Genomic DNA, 15,421 nt, shown 5'->3' on the forward strand with positions numbered 1-15,421 from the left:
TGCTGCAAAATAGCCCCACCGGACGGGGGCTGGCCTGGGAGTTAAACGTCTGGCTTGGTCGCATACAACCGGGTCTTGGCCTGAGTCAAAGCGTTCCTCTTGAACGACAGCCCCCCCCCCCCATTTAGATTGAGAGGAGGTTTTGTCTGAAGCGGTGCCCACCTGGTTCCTGGTATGGTAAGTAACTGTCATTCCCCCTCCCCCTGGAGGGTTTTGGGGTAGACGTGGGCCCCTTCTGGGACAGTTGGGCCCCCGGGTTCCCCTCCTCCCCGTTAGGCCCCCCTGGAGTCTGAGGGTCCTGTGGGTCATCTATCCCCCCCTCTCCACCTGTACTGGGGTTGTATGAAGGTCTGGATACCTCCTGGGGCAGGATGCTGTACTGGCGATGGGGGCGGGGGAAGCGCTACCGGCAATTGGCTGTGGGGGGCTGGTGGGGCCGCCATTTTGTTGTAGTCTATTTTCGGTCTAGGCTGGCAGCCATGTTTGTGTTAGTCCGGCATTGAATTGAATGGTGGCCATTACAGTAGAGCATTCTGAGCGTCCATTTTAGCTGTGGGAGCCCCTCCTTATCCCCTGGTGCTGACTCCTGGGCCTCTTAACTTCCTGTATGCCGCACGTGGAGTGCTTTGATCCTGGTGCTGCCGATGACTCCCTGGTGGGGTCTTCTCCCCCTCTCTGCTGCAGGATTGTGGGATGCTCTGTTGCTGGTGACAGGGTGGTGTTACCAGAGCGGTGGGGGTACTTGGCGGTGTCTTTTTTTCACTTTAAGTGGGGTACCCTTATTCCTCATGGAGCATATTTCCCCACCTGACCCCCTCTCAAAGCCTGTTGATGCACTGACAGCGGTCCTGGAGTCCTTTGTGTCCCAGGTGGAGGTGGATTTTGGGCGGCGGGGTAGTAAAAAGCCCCCTGCCTTCCCCTGCTTCATTTGTCTCCTCGGATCTTGAATTTGATCTAGCTGCCAGGGACGGGGCCCGCCTTGATGAGTCTGTGGCCACGCGCCCTGAGTTGTCAGATAGTGAGAGTGATTCCTCCACCCCTGTAGCAGCGCACAAAAAGGCGCTTGCTGGATGAGACTTTAAAAATGGAGGATGCAGCTGAGGCAGTGGCGGAGGCACAGGTTCCTTTTGCCACTCACAAGCCATCTAGAGCGGCAAAGGGATTTCCGTTTCCTGCCTATTTTGACAGGTTTGTCACAAAAGAGTGGGAAGAGTCCATCCTTAAGAAGTGAACTGTTCCACCGGTGGTGGATCCCCTGGTTTCCGGGTTGAATAAGGCAACCATGATTCTGCTAGAAGAATCGCCTCCTTTTAAGAAACCGGCTGACAGAAAGGATGAAGGCTGTGGCCTGCAGTAGGTTCACTGTGGCTGGCACAGTACTCAGACTGGTCTTCACCATTGCCCTTGTGTCACAAACTCTGACCAAGTGGGCCAATGTTGGTCTGCAGACCAGACCTCTAAAAATCCCTCTTCTTTTCAAAAGGGTTTGCTTGTTTGGAGCTACCCTGGATGACCACATTAAGAGTCTCATGGGGGGGAAGAGCACCTTTCTTCCGCAGGCTAGAAGTAGTTTTTTAAAGCTGGCATTTTGCTTTCCTGTAGAAAAAAAAAGATTCGGACAACTGTAAAGCTTTTACAGTGCTTGGAAGCCACCTCCCACTGCCATTCAGGGACTATCTTGTTCCACGAGGAGCCTGTGGCGAATGAAGATGGATTTTGTAACTTCTGAATTCAGAGCTGTCTTTACCTGGCCGTTGCAGCTGCTCAAACACGATTTCTGTTAGATCAGCTGCACTTTGTTAAGCGTTAGAAATTTAGTCAAGTCTCAAGTCAAGTATTCTAGTGCCATAGTTCGTGTTTAACTGTAAACTGATAACCTGTAAAGGCTTTAAAAAGCCTCGCTGTGGACAATTTTAGGTATTGTAGTTTGTCTCCATTTCACAGGAGTGCACAACTTTAAATCTTGACAAGTTTGCTATTGATTTACGCAACACAACATCCTATTTTATTTTAGCCAAAAATAGTTATTATATTTTTTGTGCACTAAAACTCATGTGTAGTTTTTCCTGAAAATTTGCATTTGATAAATGGCTGTGCAAATGTTGTGTAACGTAAAACAAATTGTAGCTGCCACTGTTTTATTCTCTGGGGCCTTGGCTTTCAGAAAATATAAATTGTTTGGAGGTTTGAGGTAATTTTCTAACAAAAAATGCATATTTTAACATGTACTTGAAAAATGTAAAGATTGCCCCAGATAGCAAGTGGTTAAAGTAAACCTGTTGGGTGTGAATCTTACAAATTTCTAACATCTCAAAACAAAATTTAAGAAAAAATGAAAGTGCCAAACAATTGGTAATTTTAGTGATAAAGGCAGTATGTTTAACAAAGATTTACTGTTTCCGCTAAATGTTTGGCTTGAGGACATCCCCTTCCTGTTGACTTTTGCGCACACACAGAAAGAAATTTGAAAAACCTGTATCTATGTCTAGATCAATCATTTTTACATGCAGGGTTTACTCTAGCCAAAGTCTGCTTGTCCATTTGTTTCTTCGTCTTAAACTCCCAGGTTTGTGAAAAGTGTATTTTTATTTTCTCATAAAACATGCTTTATTGCATTATTGAGTCATTGCAAATTTGTTTAGGCCTACGGCTCACATATTACAGTGGTACAAGCAGGGCTTTTTATACCAGGAGTGATCAAGTTTTGGTGGGATATTTTTTACCTGTAGATGCAAGATCTGGAGCTTGCACCTTTTTGAAAGCAATTCAAAATGGTAGCTTTCAGAATTCTGTCTTGCCAGGTACCCATTAAAAATATAGATTGCCATTAAAGCAGAGCTAAAGTCTTCATTAGAAAATAAGCAGGCCGGTTCTTTATTGCAGAAATGACATGCAATGTGTTTTCTGCAATAATGTAAACCTATCTGCCTGCTTGCAGTTATCTGCAGAATGTATACTGCATGTGCAGCTCAGCTTACGTTCCATTGCAGTGCCTGTTAGCTGGGATGATTGTACTCCTGCACATGTGGGGGAGTGGCGCCGGTCAATCAGGTTTGCTGAAGACCAGCACCTGGAAGAAGCTAAGGAGAAGGTGCCAGCGTGGGACCTCAGACCATTAAAGCAGCAGTAAGTATTGGAACTTTAGTTCTGCTTTAAGCTAACAATTAGTCTCTTACATAAAAAGTATTCTGGAGAGATATGTATATATTTATTTTTTATGAAATATATTTTTTATCTTCAGATTCCTAGGAACAACCGATTGATGTATATCCACAGTTATCAAAGCTATGTCTGGAATAACCTGGTGAGCAGGAGAATTGAGGAGTATGGACTAAAAATTGTACCGGGTGACCTTGTACTAAAAGAAGGTATTCATTTTTTTATATGGAGATATCTAAAAGCATTGGGAATTATTTAATTTTGCTAAAGATATTTTTGTCAGACTGTTAAGTCATAGTCGTATCAAGTCCATGTCTGTATAGCATTTATTTTTAAAAATCATTTTGGCTTTTTTTTCCCCCCCTCTGTTTTTGTTCGAATATTTTAGTTACATCACATGTAGCATCCTTTTTGGAAAGAACGCATGGGTCTGATTTTTAAAATAGACCCAACGAAAAGTGTCCCCACTGCCAATCTATTAGGTTCTGTTTACATATATACAGTATCTCACAAAAGTGAGTACACCCCTCACATTTTTGTAAATATTTTCTTTTCATGGGACAACACTGAAGAAATTACACTTTGCTACAATGTAAAGTAGTGAGTATACAGCGTGTATGACAGTGTAAGTTTGGTGTCCCCTCAAAATAACTCAACACACCGCCATTAATGTCTAAATCGCTGGTAACAAAAGTGAGTACACCCCTAAGTCGAAATGTCCAAATTGGGCCCAAAGTGTAAATAGTTTGTGTGGCCACCATTAGTTTCCAGCACTGCCCTTAACCCTCTTGGAGTTCACCAGAGCTTCACAGGTTGCCCCTGGAGTCCTCTTCCACTCCTCCATGATGACATCATTGAGCTGGTGGATGTTAAGAGAACTTGTGCTTCTCCACCTTCCCTTTGAGGGTGCCCCACAGATGCTCAATAGGGTTTAGGTCTGGAGACATTCTTGGCAACTCCATCACCTTTACCCTCAACTTCTTTAGCAAGGCAGTGGTGGTCTTGGAAGTGTGTTTGGGGTCATTATCATGTTGCAATACAGCCCTGCGACCCAGTCTCCAAAGGGAGGGGGGGATCATGCTCTGCTTCAGTATGTTACAGCTACATGTTGGCATTCATGGTTCCCTCAATGAACTGTAGCTCCCTAGTGCCAGCAGCACTCGCGAAGCCCCAGACCATGACACTCCCACCACCATCGCTTGACTGTAGACAAAACGCACTTGTCTTTGTACGCCTCACCTGGTTGCTGCCACACACGCTTTAAACCACCTAAACCAAATAAGTTTATCTTGGCCTCGTCAGACCACAAGTTATGGTTCTAGTAATCCATGTCCCTAATCTGCTTGTCTTCAGCGAACTATTTGCAGGCTTTCTTGTGCATCATCTTTAGAAGAGGCTTCCTTCTGGGACGACAACCCTACAGAACAATTTGATTCAGTGTGCTGCGTATGCAGCAATGCTGACAGCACTCATACGTATATTTCCCAAACACAACCTCTGGATATGATGCTGAGCACCTGTACTCAACTTCTTTGGTCGACCATGGCGAGGCCTGTTCTGTCTGGAACCTGTCCTGTTAAACCGCTTTATGGTCTTGGCAACCGTGCTGCAGCTCAGTTTTATGGTCTTGGCAATATTCTTATAGCCTAGGCCATCTTTATGCAGAGCAACAATTCTTTTTTTTTTCAGATCCTCAGAGAGTTCATTGCCATGAGGTGCCATGTTAAACTTTCAGTGACCAGTATGGGAGAATGAGAGTGATTACACCAAATTTAACACCTGCTCCCCATTCACACCTGGGGCCTTGTAACACGAGTCACATGACACTGGCAAGGGAAAATGACTAATTTGGCCCAAATGTGGACTTTTTCACTTAGGGGTGTACTCACTTTTGTTGCCAGCGGTTTAGAGATTAATGGCTGTGTGTTATTTTGAGGGGACAGCAAATTGACACTATTATACAAGCTGTATACTCACTTCTTTACATTGTAGCAATGTGTAATTTCTTCAGTGTTGTCTCATGAAAAGATATAATAAAATATTTACAAAAAATGTCAGGGGTGTACTCACTTTTGTTCGATACGGTATATATGTTGTGGTTTGCAAAACGTTTACCTCCCTTTATTTTTTTAGCCGGCGGATGGCTTTCTCATGAAAGTGGTCCGAGAAGCTCATTAGCCACTGGATCGCTTTCAGAAGCAGCGGGAGGGGACGTTTCCCCACCACCACAACTCATTGGTGTTTCTCAGGCTTACTGTTTTTACCGTCGCGCCTAAGAAATGATCCGATGGTGCTGCCGCCTGGTTACAGAGGTGGACAGAGACCAGATTGTCTCTGATCATCTCTATTGCCTTGGAGAACCAAGGTGACACTTTCTGTCTAGGGAGGAAGTAAACTTTTTTTGTTTTTAATGGTAAAGATTTGGGGTCTTTTTGGCCTCGGATCTCTCCAAAAAGAGAACTTGTCATCCTTATTTCTTTCACAAGGGATGTTTGCATTCCTTGTATGAGGGATAGAAGTGGTTAAAAAAAAAAAAAAAAATTAAAGCAACTCATCCCTCTGTGCTCGTGCACAGGATTGAACACATACACACGTCACGCACACTTATGTAAACGGGGTTCGCACCACATGTGAGATATCACCACGAACGTTAGAGCGAGAGCAATAATTCTTGCGCTAGACCTCCTCTGTAACTCTAAATAGGTAACCTGTAAAAAAAATTTAAAAGTGTCACCAATATAGATTTTAAACTAACATAGTTTGTCTCCATTCCATGAGTGTGCTCAATTTGAAAGTGTTCCCCTCTCAGAACACAACAGCTCAGCGAAGGAGATTGCTGTACTAATGTTGGATACGTTAGTACAGCGGCTCCAACAGGAGCTCGCAGTTTTCTTTTGGTGTGTACCAGGCTTAAGAAAGACGCTCGCCATGTGGCTAACCCTGGCAGGTCTGTGATGGGCTCACAGAAAACACTGAAATGAATGCTGGAGCATGTAAATGAACAAGTTCAGCGATTACAGCCTGCAGTGCATCCTTAACAGGGAAAATGTAAGAAATTAAAATTTGCACAGCATGAGGGCAAATGGTAACTGAGAAAAAGAACACATTTCCTCACTAGAAGATGCTTTGGACCCTTTTCTTTTTTTATCAGCTACAAAAAAAAGTTTTTTTCTGACAGCAGGAAGCGAATAATAGAAAACGACCTTAGGTGGAATAATATCTGGATTATAGAGTTTCTTGAGAAATCGGAGCGAAACCAGATACATTTATTTTAGAATTCGCTACAAGCCACCTTTCCTGACAATTTTCTGTTTTTACAACTGCAGAGCATGTAAAGGAATAGCCCCTCACAAAACAGCATTTCACCAAGAAATGACTGATGATGCTCTTGGTGCCGTATTCAGCATTAGCTTTAATCCATGTTTTAGCTATAATAGTATAAAATAGCTTATTTTATGCATCATTTCTCTTTTGAGCCTCAATATTGGCTTTCTCACCACATCCCAGTATTTCTCTATATCCAGTATTGGCACCTGTAGACAAACCAAAAAGTAGCACTCCAATGCTCCTATCACTGATATCAACCAACATGACCTGTAATGAACTGGTGCAGATGTATAAAACAGCTTGTCGGCTTGACTCACTGTAACCAAAACAGTGATCAGTGAGTCAGCGTCCTGTGTGCGATTGGTTGACCTTTTTCTTTAGGGTATGAGCACCTGTTATGCCAAGATTGCATACATATATGGTATATACATACAGTGCATTGCGAAAGTATTCGGCCCCCTTGAACTTTTCAACCTTTTGCCACATTTCAGGCTTCAAACCTAAAGATATAAAACTGTAATTTTTTTGTGAAGAATCAACAAGTGGCACACAATTATGAAGTGGAACGAAATGTATTGGATATTCCAAACTTTTTTAACAATTAAAAAACTGAAAAATTTGAAGCGATAATATTGAAATGGAAGGAGTATCAGACCACTGCAAATCTACGAAGACCTGGCCGTCCCTCTAAACTTTCAGCTCATACAAGGAGAAGACTGATCAGAGATGCAGCCAAGAGGCCCATGATCACTCTGGATGAACTGCAGAGATCTACAGCTGAGTTGGGAGACTCTGTCCATAGGACAACAATCAGTCTTATACTGCACAAATCTGGCCATAATGGAAGAGTGGCAAGAAGAAAGCCATTTCTTAAAGATATCCATAAAAAGTATCATTTAAAGTTTGCCACAAGCCACCTGGGAGACACACCAAACATGTGGAAGAAGGTCAGATGAAACCAAAATCGAAATTTTTGGCAACAATGCAAAACGTTATGTTTGGCGTAAAAGCAACACAGCTGATCACCCTGAACACACCATCCCCACTGTCAAACATGGTGGTGGCAGCATCATGGTTTGGGCCTGCTTTTCTTCAGCAGGGACATGGAAGATGGTTAAAATTGATGGGAAGATGGATGGAGCCAAATACAGGACCATTCTGGAAGAAAACCTGATGTAGTCTGCAAAAGACCTGAGACTGGGACGGAGATTTGTCTTCCAACAAGACAATGATCCAAAACATAAAGCAAAATCTACAATGGAATGGTTCACAAATAAACATATCCAGGTGTTAGAATGGCCAAGTCAAAGTCCAGACCTGAATCCAATCGAGAATCTGTGGAAAGAACTGAATACTGCTGTTCACAAACGCTCTCCATCCAACCTCATTGAGCTCGAGCTGTTTTGCAAGGAGGAATGGGCAAAACTGATAGAGACATACCCCAAGCGACTTACAGCTGTAATGGCAGCAAAAGGTGGCGCTACAAAGTATTAACTTAAGAGGGCTGAATAATTTTACACGCCCAATTTTTCAGTTTTTTATTTGTTAAAAAAGTTTGAAATATCCAATAAATTTCGTTCCACTTCATGATTGTGTCCCAGTTGTTGTTGTTGATTCTTCACAAAAAATTACAGTTTTATATCTTTATGTTTGAAGCCTGAAATGTGGCAAAAGGTCAAAGTTTAAGGGGGCCAAAAACTCTGCAATGCACTGTATATGAGTGATTTAGTTAGCATGTTGAGAATTTTTTTACTAGGCTTGTTTTTATATCAAATTTATTTACCTATTTTTTAATTTTTAGAACTTGGGTAACTTTCATAGATCTACCATCCTTATTACTACACTGGACTTTATACTTTCTCTAAACCAAATGCTACTTTTGGATATGATGGCATATAATATGTGTAGAATCATATCTTGGAATGTGAGGAGCCTAGGTACCGTACTAATGCGGACAATGCGATTTAAGCATATTCAACAATCTAATGTCTACGTAATTTACTTACAAGAGACCCATCCTATTTCGAGAAAGTGAAATTTTTTCACAAGCCATTGCTCCAGTGGTCCTGCTATTTATGTTGCGCTTCTTATTCTAGGGAGTATAGTTGTCCATAGACAAGTCCTTTGAGAATTTATCAAAACTAAAGTAGACCCTGAGGCCCGATTAGAATTTATATATGCTGCTATGTGTTCTATACCATTTATTATAGTTGGGCATTATAACCCACTACCTGCTTTGCTGGACATTGTATGTGCAGCCATTTCATTTTTAGTACAATATTTGGATGCCTTTTTTCTATGTGTGGGGAATTTTAATATGATCTTAAACTCCTCCCAGGAGAGATGAGTAAGTTCTGATCCTCTGACTATATATAAATCATCCCACTAGTCTTAAACAATTGATCATTGAACTGGGCTGGAGGACATACAAGGAAATGCTTTTCCAAATACAAGGGCATTCTCCTGTTTATCCTTGGCGTAGTGGCCTTCTGTATAGATCTTTTGCTTGGAAATAGTAAGACTAGAACTATAATTGCATCCATTATTAATTTGACACAAGGTAGATCTGCCCAAATAAAATGTATCTTTTGAATAGATTTGTAACAATCACATCCCAGGAAAGATACATTTATTTCTGAACACCCATACGGATGTTTCAAATTATCATATTTGGAGCATATTTAAGGGGCTTGTGATAGTCTCCCTTAAACCAATCATTTATTTTATTAACCACTTCAATACAGGGCACTTTCCTCCCTTCCTGCCCAGGCCAATTTTCCCCTTTTTAGCGCTGTTGCATTTTGAATGACAATTGCGCGGTCATGCAACACTGTACCTACACCAAATTTGTCATTTTCCCCCCACAAATAGAGCTTTCTTTTGGTGGTATTTGATCACCGCAAGGTTTTTTCCTTTTTGCTAAACAAATAAAAAAAGTCCGAAAAGTTTGAAAAAAAAAGTTTTTTGTTTGTTATATAATTTTGTAAATAAATACGTTTTTTTTCCTGCACTGATGAGACTGCACTGATGAGACTGCACTGATGAGACTGCACTGATGGGGTGGCACTGATATGTGGCACTGGTGGGCACTGATAGGCGGCACTAATGGGCACTGACAGGCGGCACTGGTCGGCACTAATGGGCACTGGTGGGCGACACTAAAAGATGGCAATGATGGGCACTTGTGGGCAGCACTGATGGGGAGGGCAATGGGGGCTCCCTGAGCCCTGATTGCCATCCCTGGTGGCCATAGTGGGAATCCCTGGGGTCATAGTGGGCATCCCTGGTGGTTCTAGTGGCATCCCCCCCCCCCGAGGGTCTGCACTGGTAATCAATGATCTGATTACCGGTGCTGACCCCCCCCTGTCAGGGGAGCCGCCGATCGGCGCTCCTTTACTCGTGCCTGTCAGGCACAAACTAAGGAAAGCCGATCAACGGCTGTTCCTGTTTACTATGTGACCAGCCGTGATTGGACATGGCTGATCACATGGTAAAGAGCTACGTCAGTAGTCTCTTTACCGAGATCGGAGATGCAGGGTGTCAGGTTGACACCTCGCATCAACGATCGCCGCTCTGCGCGCCCCCGGGGGCGCCCAGAGCTGTATTATCCTGCCACCGTCCTATGACATCCGGTCAGGATAATACAACCACATTCCCGACGTCAATTGCCTATAGGGCGGGCGGGAAGTGGTTAAAGGGTAATTTTGTTAGGCAGACCTAATAAATAAATATATTATTATTTATATATATATTACAGTCTGTTTTCTAGCAGACACCACTGAAAAACGCTACAAAACATGGGAAACTGTCTCTCTATTGTATACCAGTAGGTTGCATGAGAATGTAAAACCAATAAATATATATTTGAGTATGGTAACACAGCAGCAAATGATTGTCCTACATAGCAAGGCAACAACAAGCCTCTACCTCTATTTGTTAAAATCTTGGGGTGATCATGGTTTACTGATGCTTTGGGAATAATCTACTGCTTTTGCAAATCGTATAAAAGCATGTATACATCAACACTTATGCAAAGATATGGAATGCAGTGCAACAATTGGTATTCTTTTCAGGATTTGCTGGATAGTTTATCTCTCTAGGATAACCCAATTCTGGACAAAATCTGTACTATTCTTTGGTCTGCTCTGTAGAGTCACATGGAAATGTTACACTATCTGATGTGTATTGAAAGGGTACTTAATACTCCTTTGTGCCTGCAATAAAAAGAAATGGGTTTTGCCAAGTTCTTAAATTCCTTCCCCAGTCTTGTCTGGAATACTTGGGCTTAACCCTACTCATAGCCCAATGCAATCCCTATTCCACCATCTTGTTCCTGCATGAGACCTTACTGTTAAGGGCTCTGTGCCAACATAACTCACCTAGGGAATTTATCGATCTGAATAATTTTCTCGATAAAATTAGACAATCCTGACATCACTGGCACCCTCATAAGGGGAGTTTATTTCCATTCACCTTAAGAATGGTGTAGTTCTATATATATCCACCTTATGGGGGGGGTTACACCCTTACTGTCCTCACAGGGCCGGATAGAACTTGTCTGATCTAGGGGTAAACTGAGTAATGTCAAATGTGAATGTTGGTAGTATGTAACACACTGTGCAGAGGTCGGTAGTATGGAACATGCTGTGCAGAGGTCGGTAGTATGTAACACGCTTTGCAGAGGTCAGTAGTATGTAACATGCTGTGCAGAGGCAACAATGATTCCGGTTGAAGAGTCCCTGACCTTTAAGGACCCGGCTGACAGGAAGGCGGAGGCTGTGGCCTGGAATATGTACACCCTGTCTGGTTCGGCCGATATTCACCATTGCCCTGGTTTCGCAGACTCTGACCGAGTGGGCTAAGCTTTTACGCTATGACCTGGAGGGAGAACAGCTCCCCCCTGCCTTTGCTGAGCTGGCGGACCAGCTGGTCCAGGGGCTGCAGTTTATCTGTGATGCTTCTTTGGATGCGGCTTCCCTAGTGGCTCAGCTCTCTATTTCAACAGTGGTCCTTTGGCGTGTCTTTTGGCTCACATGCTGGTCTGCGCACCAAACTTCTAAAAAGGCCTTGACTAATCTTCCTGTTTTGGGGAGATGCTTCTCTTCCACGGCAAAGTGCCCCAAGGTGCTACCCTGGATGACGTCATTGAAGGTCTCACGGGGGGAAGAGTACCCTTTTTCCACAGGCTACTAAGGGCAAGAACCATTGTTGTAGATGTGGGCCCTACTTCTCGGCTCATGAGAAGTTTTTATCGTCCCTCAAGGTCGACAAGGGATCAAAGCCCTTCAGGGCCTCCTCTGGAGGATCCAAGCGAACTTAGTCTGACAAGTCAAGAGCGGGCTACACCAGAAGGCAGGACAAGGCCCCTTCAGGTTGAAAGTGCACCGTCACCCATATCTTTGCTGGTTCCCGCACCCATGGTTTTCCCCGGTACAAGACAAGTGGGTCCACAAAGTCATACGGTCCGGCTTCAAGATCGAGTTTCCTTTTTTTTACCCTCCGGAAAGGTTCTTTCCTTCTAATGTGTGACTGTCCCCAGTCCGCTTATAGGCTCTCTTTGGGGCGCTTTGCCGTGGGAGAGGAGCATTATTAGTTTGTGGGGTTACCCTTTGGTCTCTCCTCCACTCCTTGGGTCTTCACAAAGTGCTGGCCCCCAATGCTAGCATTGTTACGTCAGCAGGGAATCGCGGTCCTGGGCGAGCAGAGTCTCCTACTGCGCTGGTGGAAAACCTGGAGCTCTCCATACTGACCCTGAGGAAGTTCGGCTGGATTCTGACTCTTCAGTAGTCTGCCTTGGTTCCTTCCACAAAACTAGACTGTCTGGGTCTGACTCTGGACTCAGTCTTAGCCTTAGCCAGCGTACTCCTTCTTCTGGACAAACTTCAGAAACTGCAGGCTGCAATTCGCCTCCTGCTGTCCAGCAGATGGTCATTCCTCTGGACTTGCACACGAGTGCTGGGCCTGATGGTGTCTATCCATTTGCATAGTTCCATATGAGGTCCCTGCAAGGGAGATTCTGATCAAATGGCACAAGACTCCGCAAATCCTTCCTCCCCCTTATATTGGACGGTGGTCACCGTGGATGCTAGCCTGTCAGGGTGGGGAGGCGTTCTTGACAGAAATTCTGTTCAGGGGGTCTGAACCTTGGACGTAGGGCTGCAACTAATGATTATTTTCGTAATCGATTAATTGGCTGATTATTGTTCTGATTAATCAGCTATAAACCTCAAAAAAAAAAAAAAAAAAAAAAGGTTGCTGTATAATTTAGTTAATAATCTTGATTATCTATATGCAGTGGTAAGTATACGTATATATTCAGCTATATAGTTTGAGATTTAATCCACTCTGAGACTCTTATCAGAGGTTTAAATTTTTAAAATTTGAAAAGACCTAAAACACGGTTTTGCAAATTTTCAGCCTGGATTGTTGTATAATAATCATACAAGCTCCCTGTGCCTGCTGTCACTTATGCTGGCCATACACAAACTAATTTTTCTTTAGAGAATTTTTAAGAACATTCATCTGATTTTCTAACCATTAGTGGGGTCTATTCGGTGTTCGTTGTCAACCACAGTGACAGGAAAATTCTCGATCAAATGAATCTTCAAATAGTGTATGTGGTTTTTGCTCAGCAGTTATATTCATTTTAAAATTTAATGTTAAAAGCAAGTGGAATTTTCAAACACTCGTCCATTTAACGAATATACAGATGATGATTGTACAAATATATGCATGCAAATATTCTTGTCCAAAAATCATTACATGTATGGGCAGCATAAGACATTTAGTAGCAGCAGCCTGCTTTTTTTTAATCATCTGTCATGATGGGGTTAAAAAAAATAGCCCTTTATAGTACAAAAAGCAGATAATCACTACTATAATATAATATAATTATTATTTCTACTTATAGCTTGTATCAGGTGTATGTATATAATATGCACAGAAGTCGCATATGCAGGGTATTTTAACTGTGAGTCAGACCTGAAGCTATATGAAGTGTGGAGGGGGGAAAATAATTTTTTTATAATTTAATTTATAATTTAGTACAAAAAGCTGGGAATTATTTTTTCATGGATATAATAATTTCAAATATAATGCACAATACTAATAAACTTTTACTTTAACCACGTCCCGCCCGCCCTATAGCAAATTGACGGCGGGAATGTGGTTGTATTATCCTGACCAGACGTCATATGCGGCGTGTCAGTCTGACTCACCGCATCTCCGATCTCGGTAAAGAGCCTACTAACGTAGGCTCTTTACCATGTGACCAGCCGTGTCCAATCACGGCTGGTCACATAGTAAACAGGAAGAGCCGTTGATCGGCTTTCCTCAGTACGTGCCTGACAGGCACGAGTAAAGGAGCGCCGATCGGCGGTTCCCCTGACAGGGGAGGTCGGCACTGGTAATCAGATCATTGATAACCAGTGCAGACCCTCGGGGGGGGGGGGGGGGGGTGCCACTAGAACCACCAGGGATGCCCACCCTTGACCCCAGGGATGCCCACTCTGGCCACCAGGGATGGCAATCGGGGCTCAGGGAGCCCCCCCAGTGCCCTCCACATCAGTGCTGCCCACCAGTTCCCATCATTGCCATCTATCAGTGCCGCCCATTATTGCCCACCAGTGCCGCCTATCAGTGCCCGTCAGTGCTGCCTATCAGTGCCCGTCAGTGCCGCCTATCAGTGCCCACCAGTGCCGCCTATCAGTGCCCATTAGTGCCCATCAATGCCCATTAGTGCCCATCAATGCCGCCTATCAGTGCCCAGCAGTGCCGCCTATCAGTGCCCACCAATGCTGCATATCAGTGCTACCTATCAGTGCCACATATCCATGCCCATCAGTGCCATCCCATCAGTGCCACCCATCAGTGCCTCCTCATCAGTGCCTGTCGGTGCAGCCTCATCAGTGCAGGAAAAAACATTTATTTACAAAATTGTATAACGTAAACAAAACTTTTTTTTTTTTCAAACTTTTCGGTCTTTTTTTTGTTTAGCAAAATTTGGTTTCGGTACAATGTTGCATGACCGCGCAATTGTCATTCAAAATGCAACAGTGCTAAAAGCTGAAAATTGGCCTGGGCAGGAAGGGGGTGAAAGTGCCCTGTATTGAAGTGGTTAAATGTAATTGTAATGCTTTATATCACCTCCAGTCTATCAACCTCCAGCCTCTCTGGGTTTAGATGCTGATCTTCCCTTCACAGAGCCTTTAAAGTGATTTGTAAACGTTGGATTTTTTATTTTTACTAGTAAACTTGTCTTAACCGCTCTGTGTAATGGTTTTGCACAGAGCAGCACTGATTTTACTCTTTTGCCCCCCCCCCCCCCCCCCCCCCACTGCACTTCTGGCTCCTCCTGCCTTCAAAGTGACCCTATAGGAGACGGCAAAGTATAGTATTGTATCGAGTATCTCAATAGCAAGGTAAAAAAAACATCTGCCTTTAGAATCACTTTGTTCCTACTCATGCGCAGGACTACATGTCCCATGTGGCATTGCTCCTCACACATTCACAAGTTCTCTGCTATCTACTGACTTGTATGGACGGTGTACTGAGCTGTATGTGCGTTACACTGTATTTTCTGATATGTAAACAAATAATGCTTTCTGTATGCAGGCCAACTAATCTACTGATCAACTAATCGATTATGAAAATAGTTGACAACCATTTTCATAATTGATTAGTTGTATCAGCCCTACTTGGAAGAGTCCAGACTACCAATCAATATCCTGGAGCTCCGAGCGATCAGACTGTACCTGGAACATTGGATGGATCATTTCAAATGATGTCCAGTGCGCATGCAATCAGACCATGCCACAGCCGTGGCTTATGTTAATCACCAAGGGGGGCAGAAAAAGTATCCTGGAGGCTCTGGAGCTAGCCAGCATTCTCCGGTGGGCGAAACGTTCATTCCAGCCCTTTCTGCCGTATACATTCC

At 43.6% G+C, this 15,421-nt stretch overlaps 1 protein-coding gene across 3 annotated transcripts in view; it reads left to right on the top strand.

The window, feature by feature from the left end:
• Positions 1–15,421, top strand: part of PUS7 (pseudouridine synthase 7) — a 238,722-nt gene that overhangs the window by 200,972 nt on the left and 22,329 nt on the right. For all 3 annotated transcript variants that reach the window (XM_082254435.1, XM_082254433.1, XM_082254434.1), the window contains one exon: positions 3,242–3,368. In XM_082254435.1, coding sequence (XP_082110561.1) covers positions 3,242–3,368 — 127 coding nt within the window. The remainder of the gene's footprint in view (positions 1–3,241; positions 3,369–15,421) is intronic.

Source organism: Pelophylax lessonae, assembly GCF_965119305.1.
Source record: "Pelophylax lessonae genome assembly, chromosome: 4".
Lineage (NCBI taxonomy): Eukaryota > Metazoa > Chordata > Amphibia > Anura > Ranidae > Pelophylax > Pelophylax lessonae.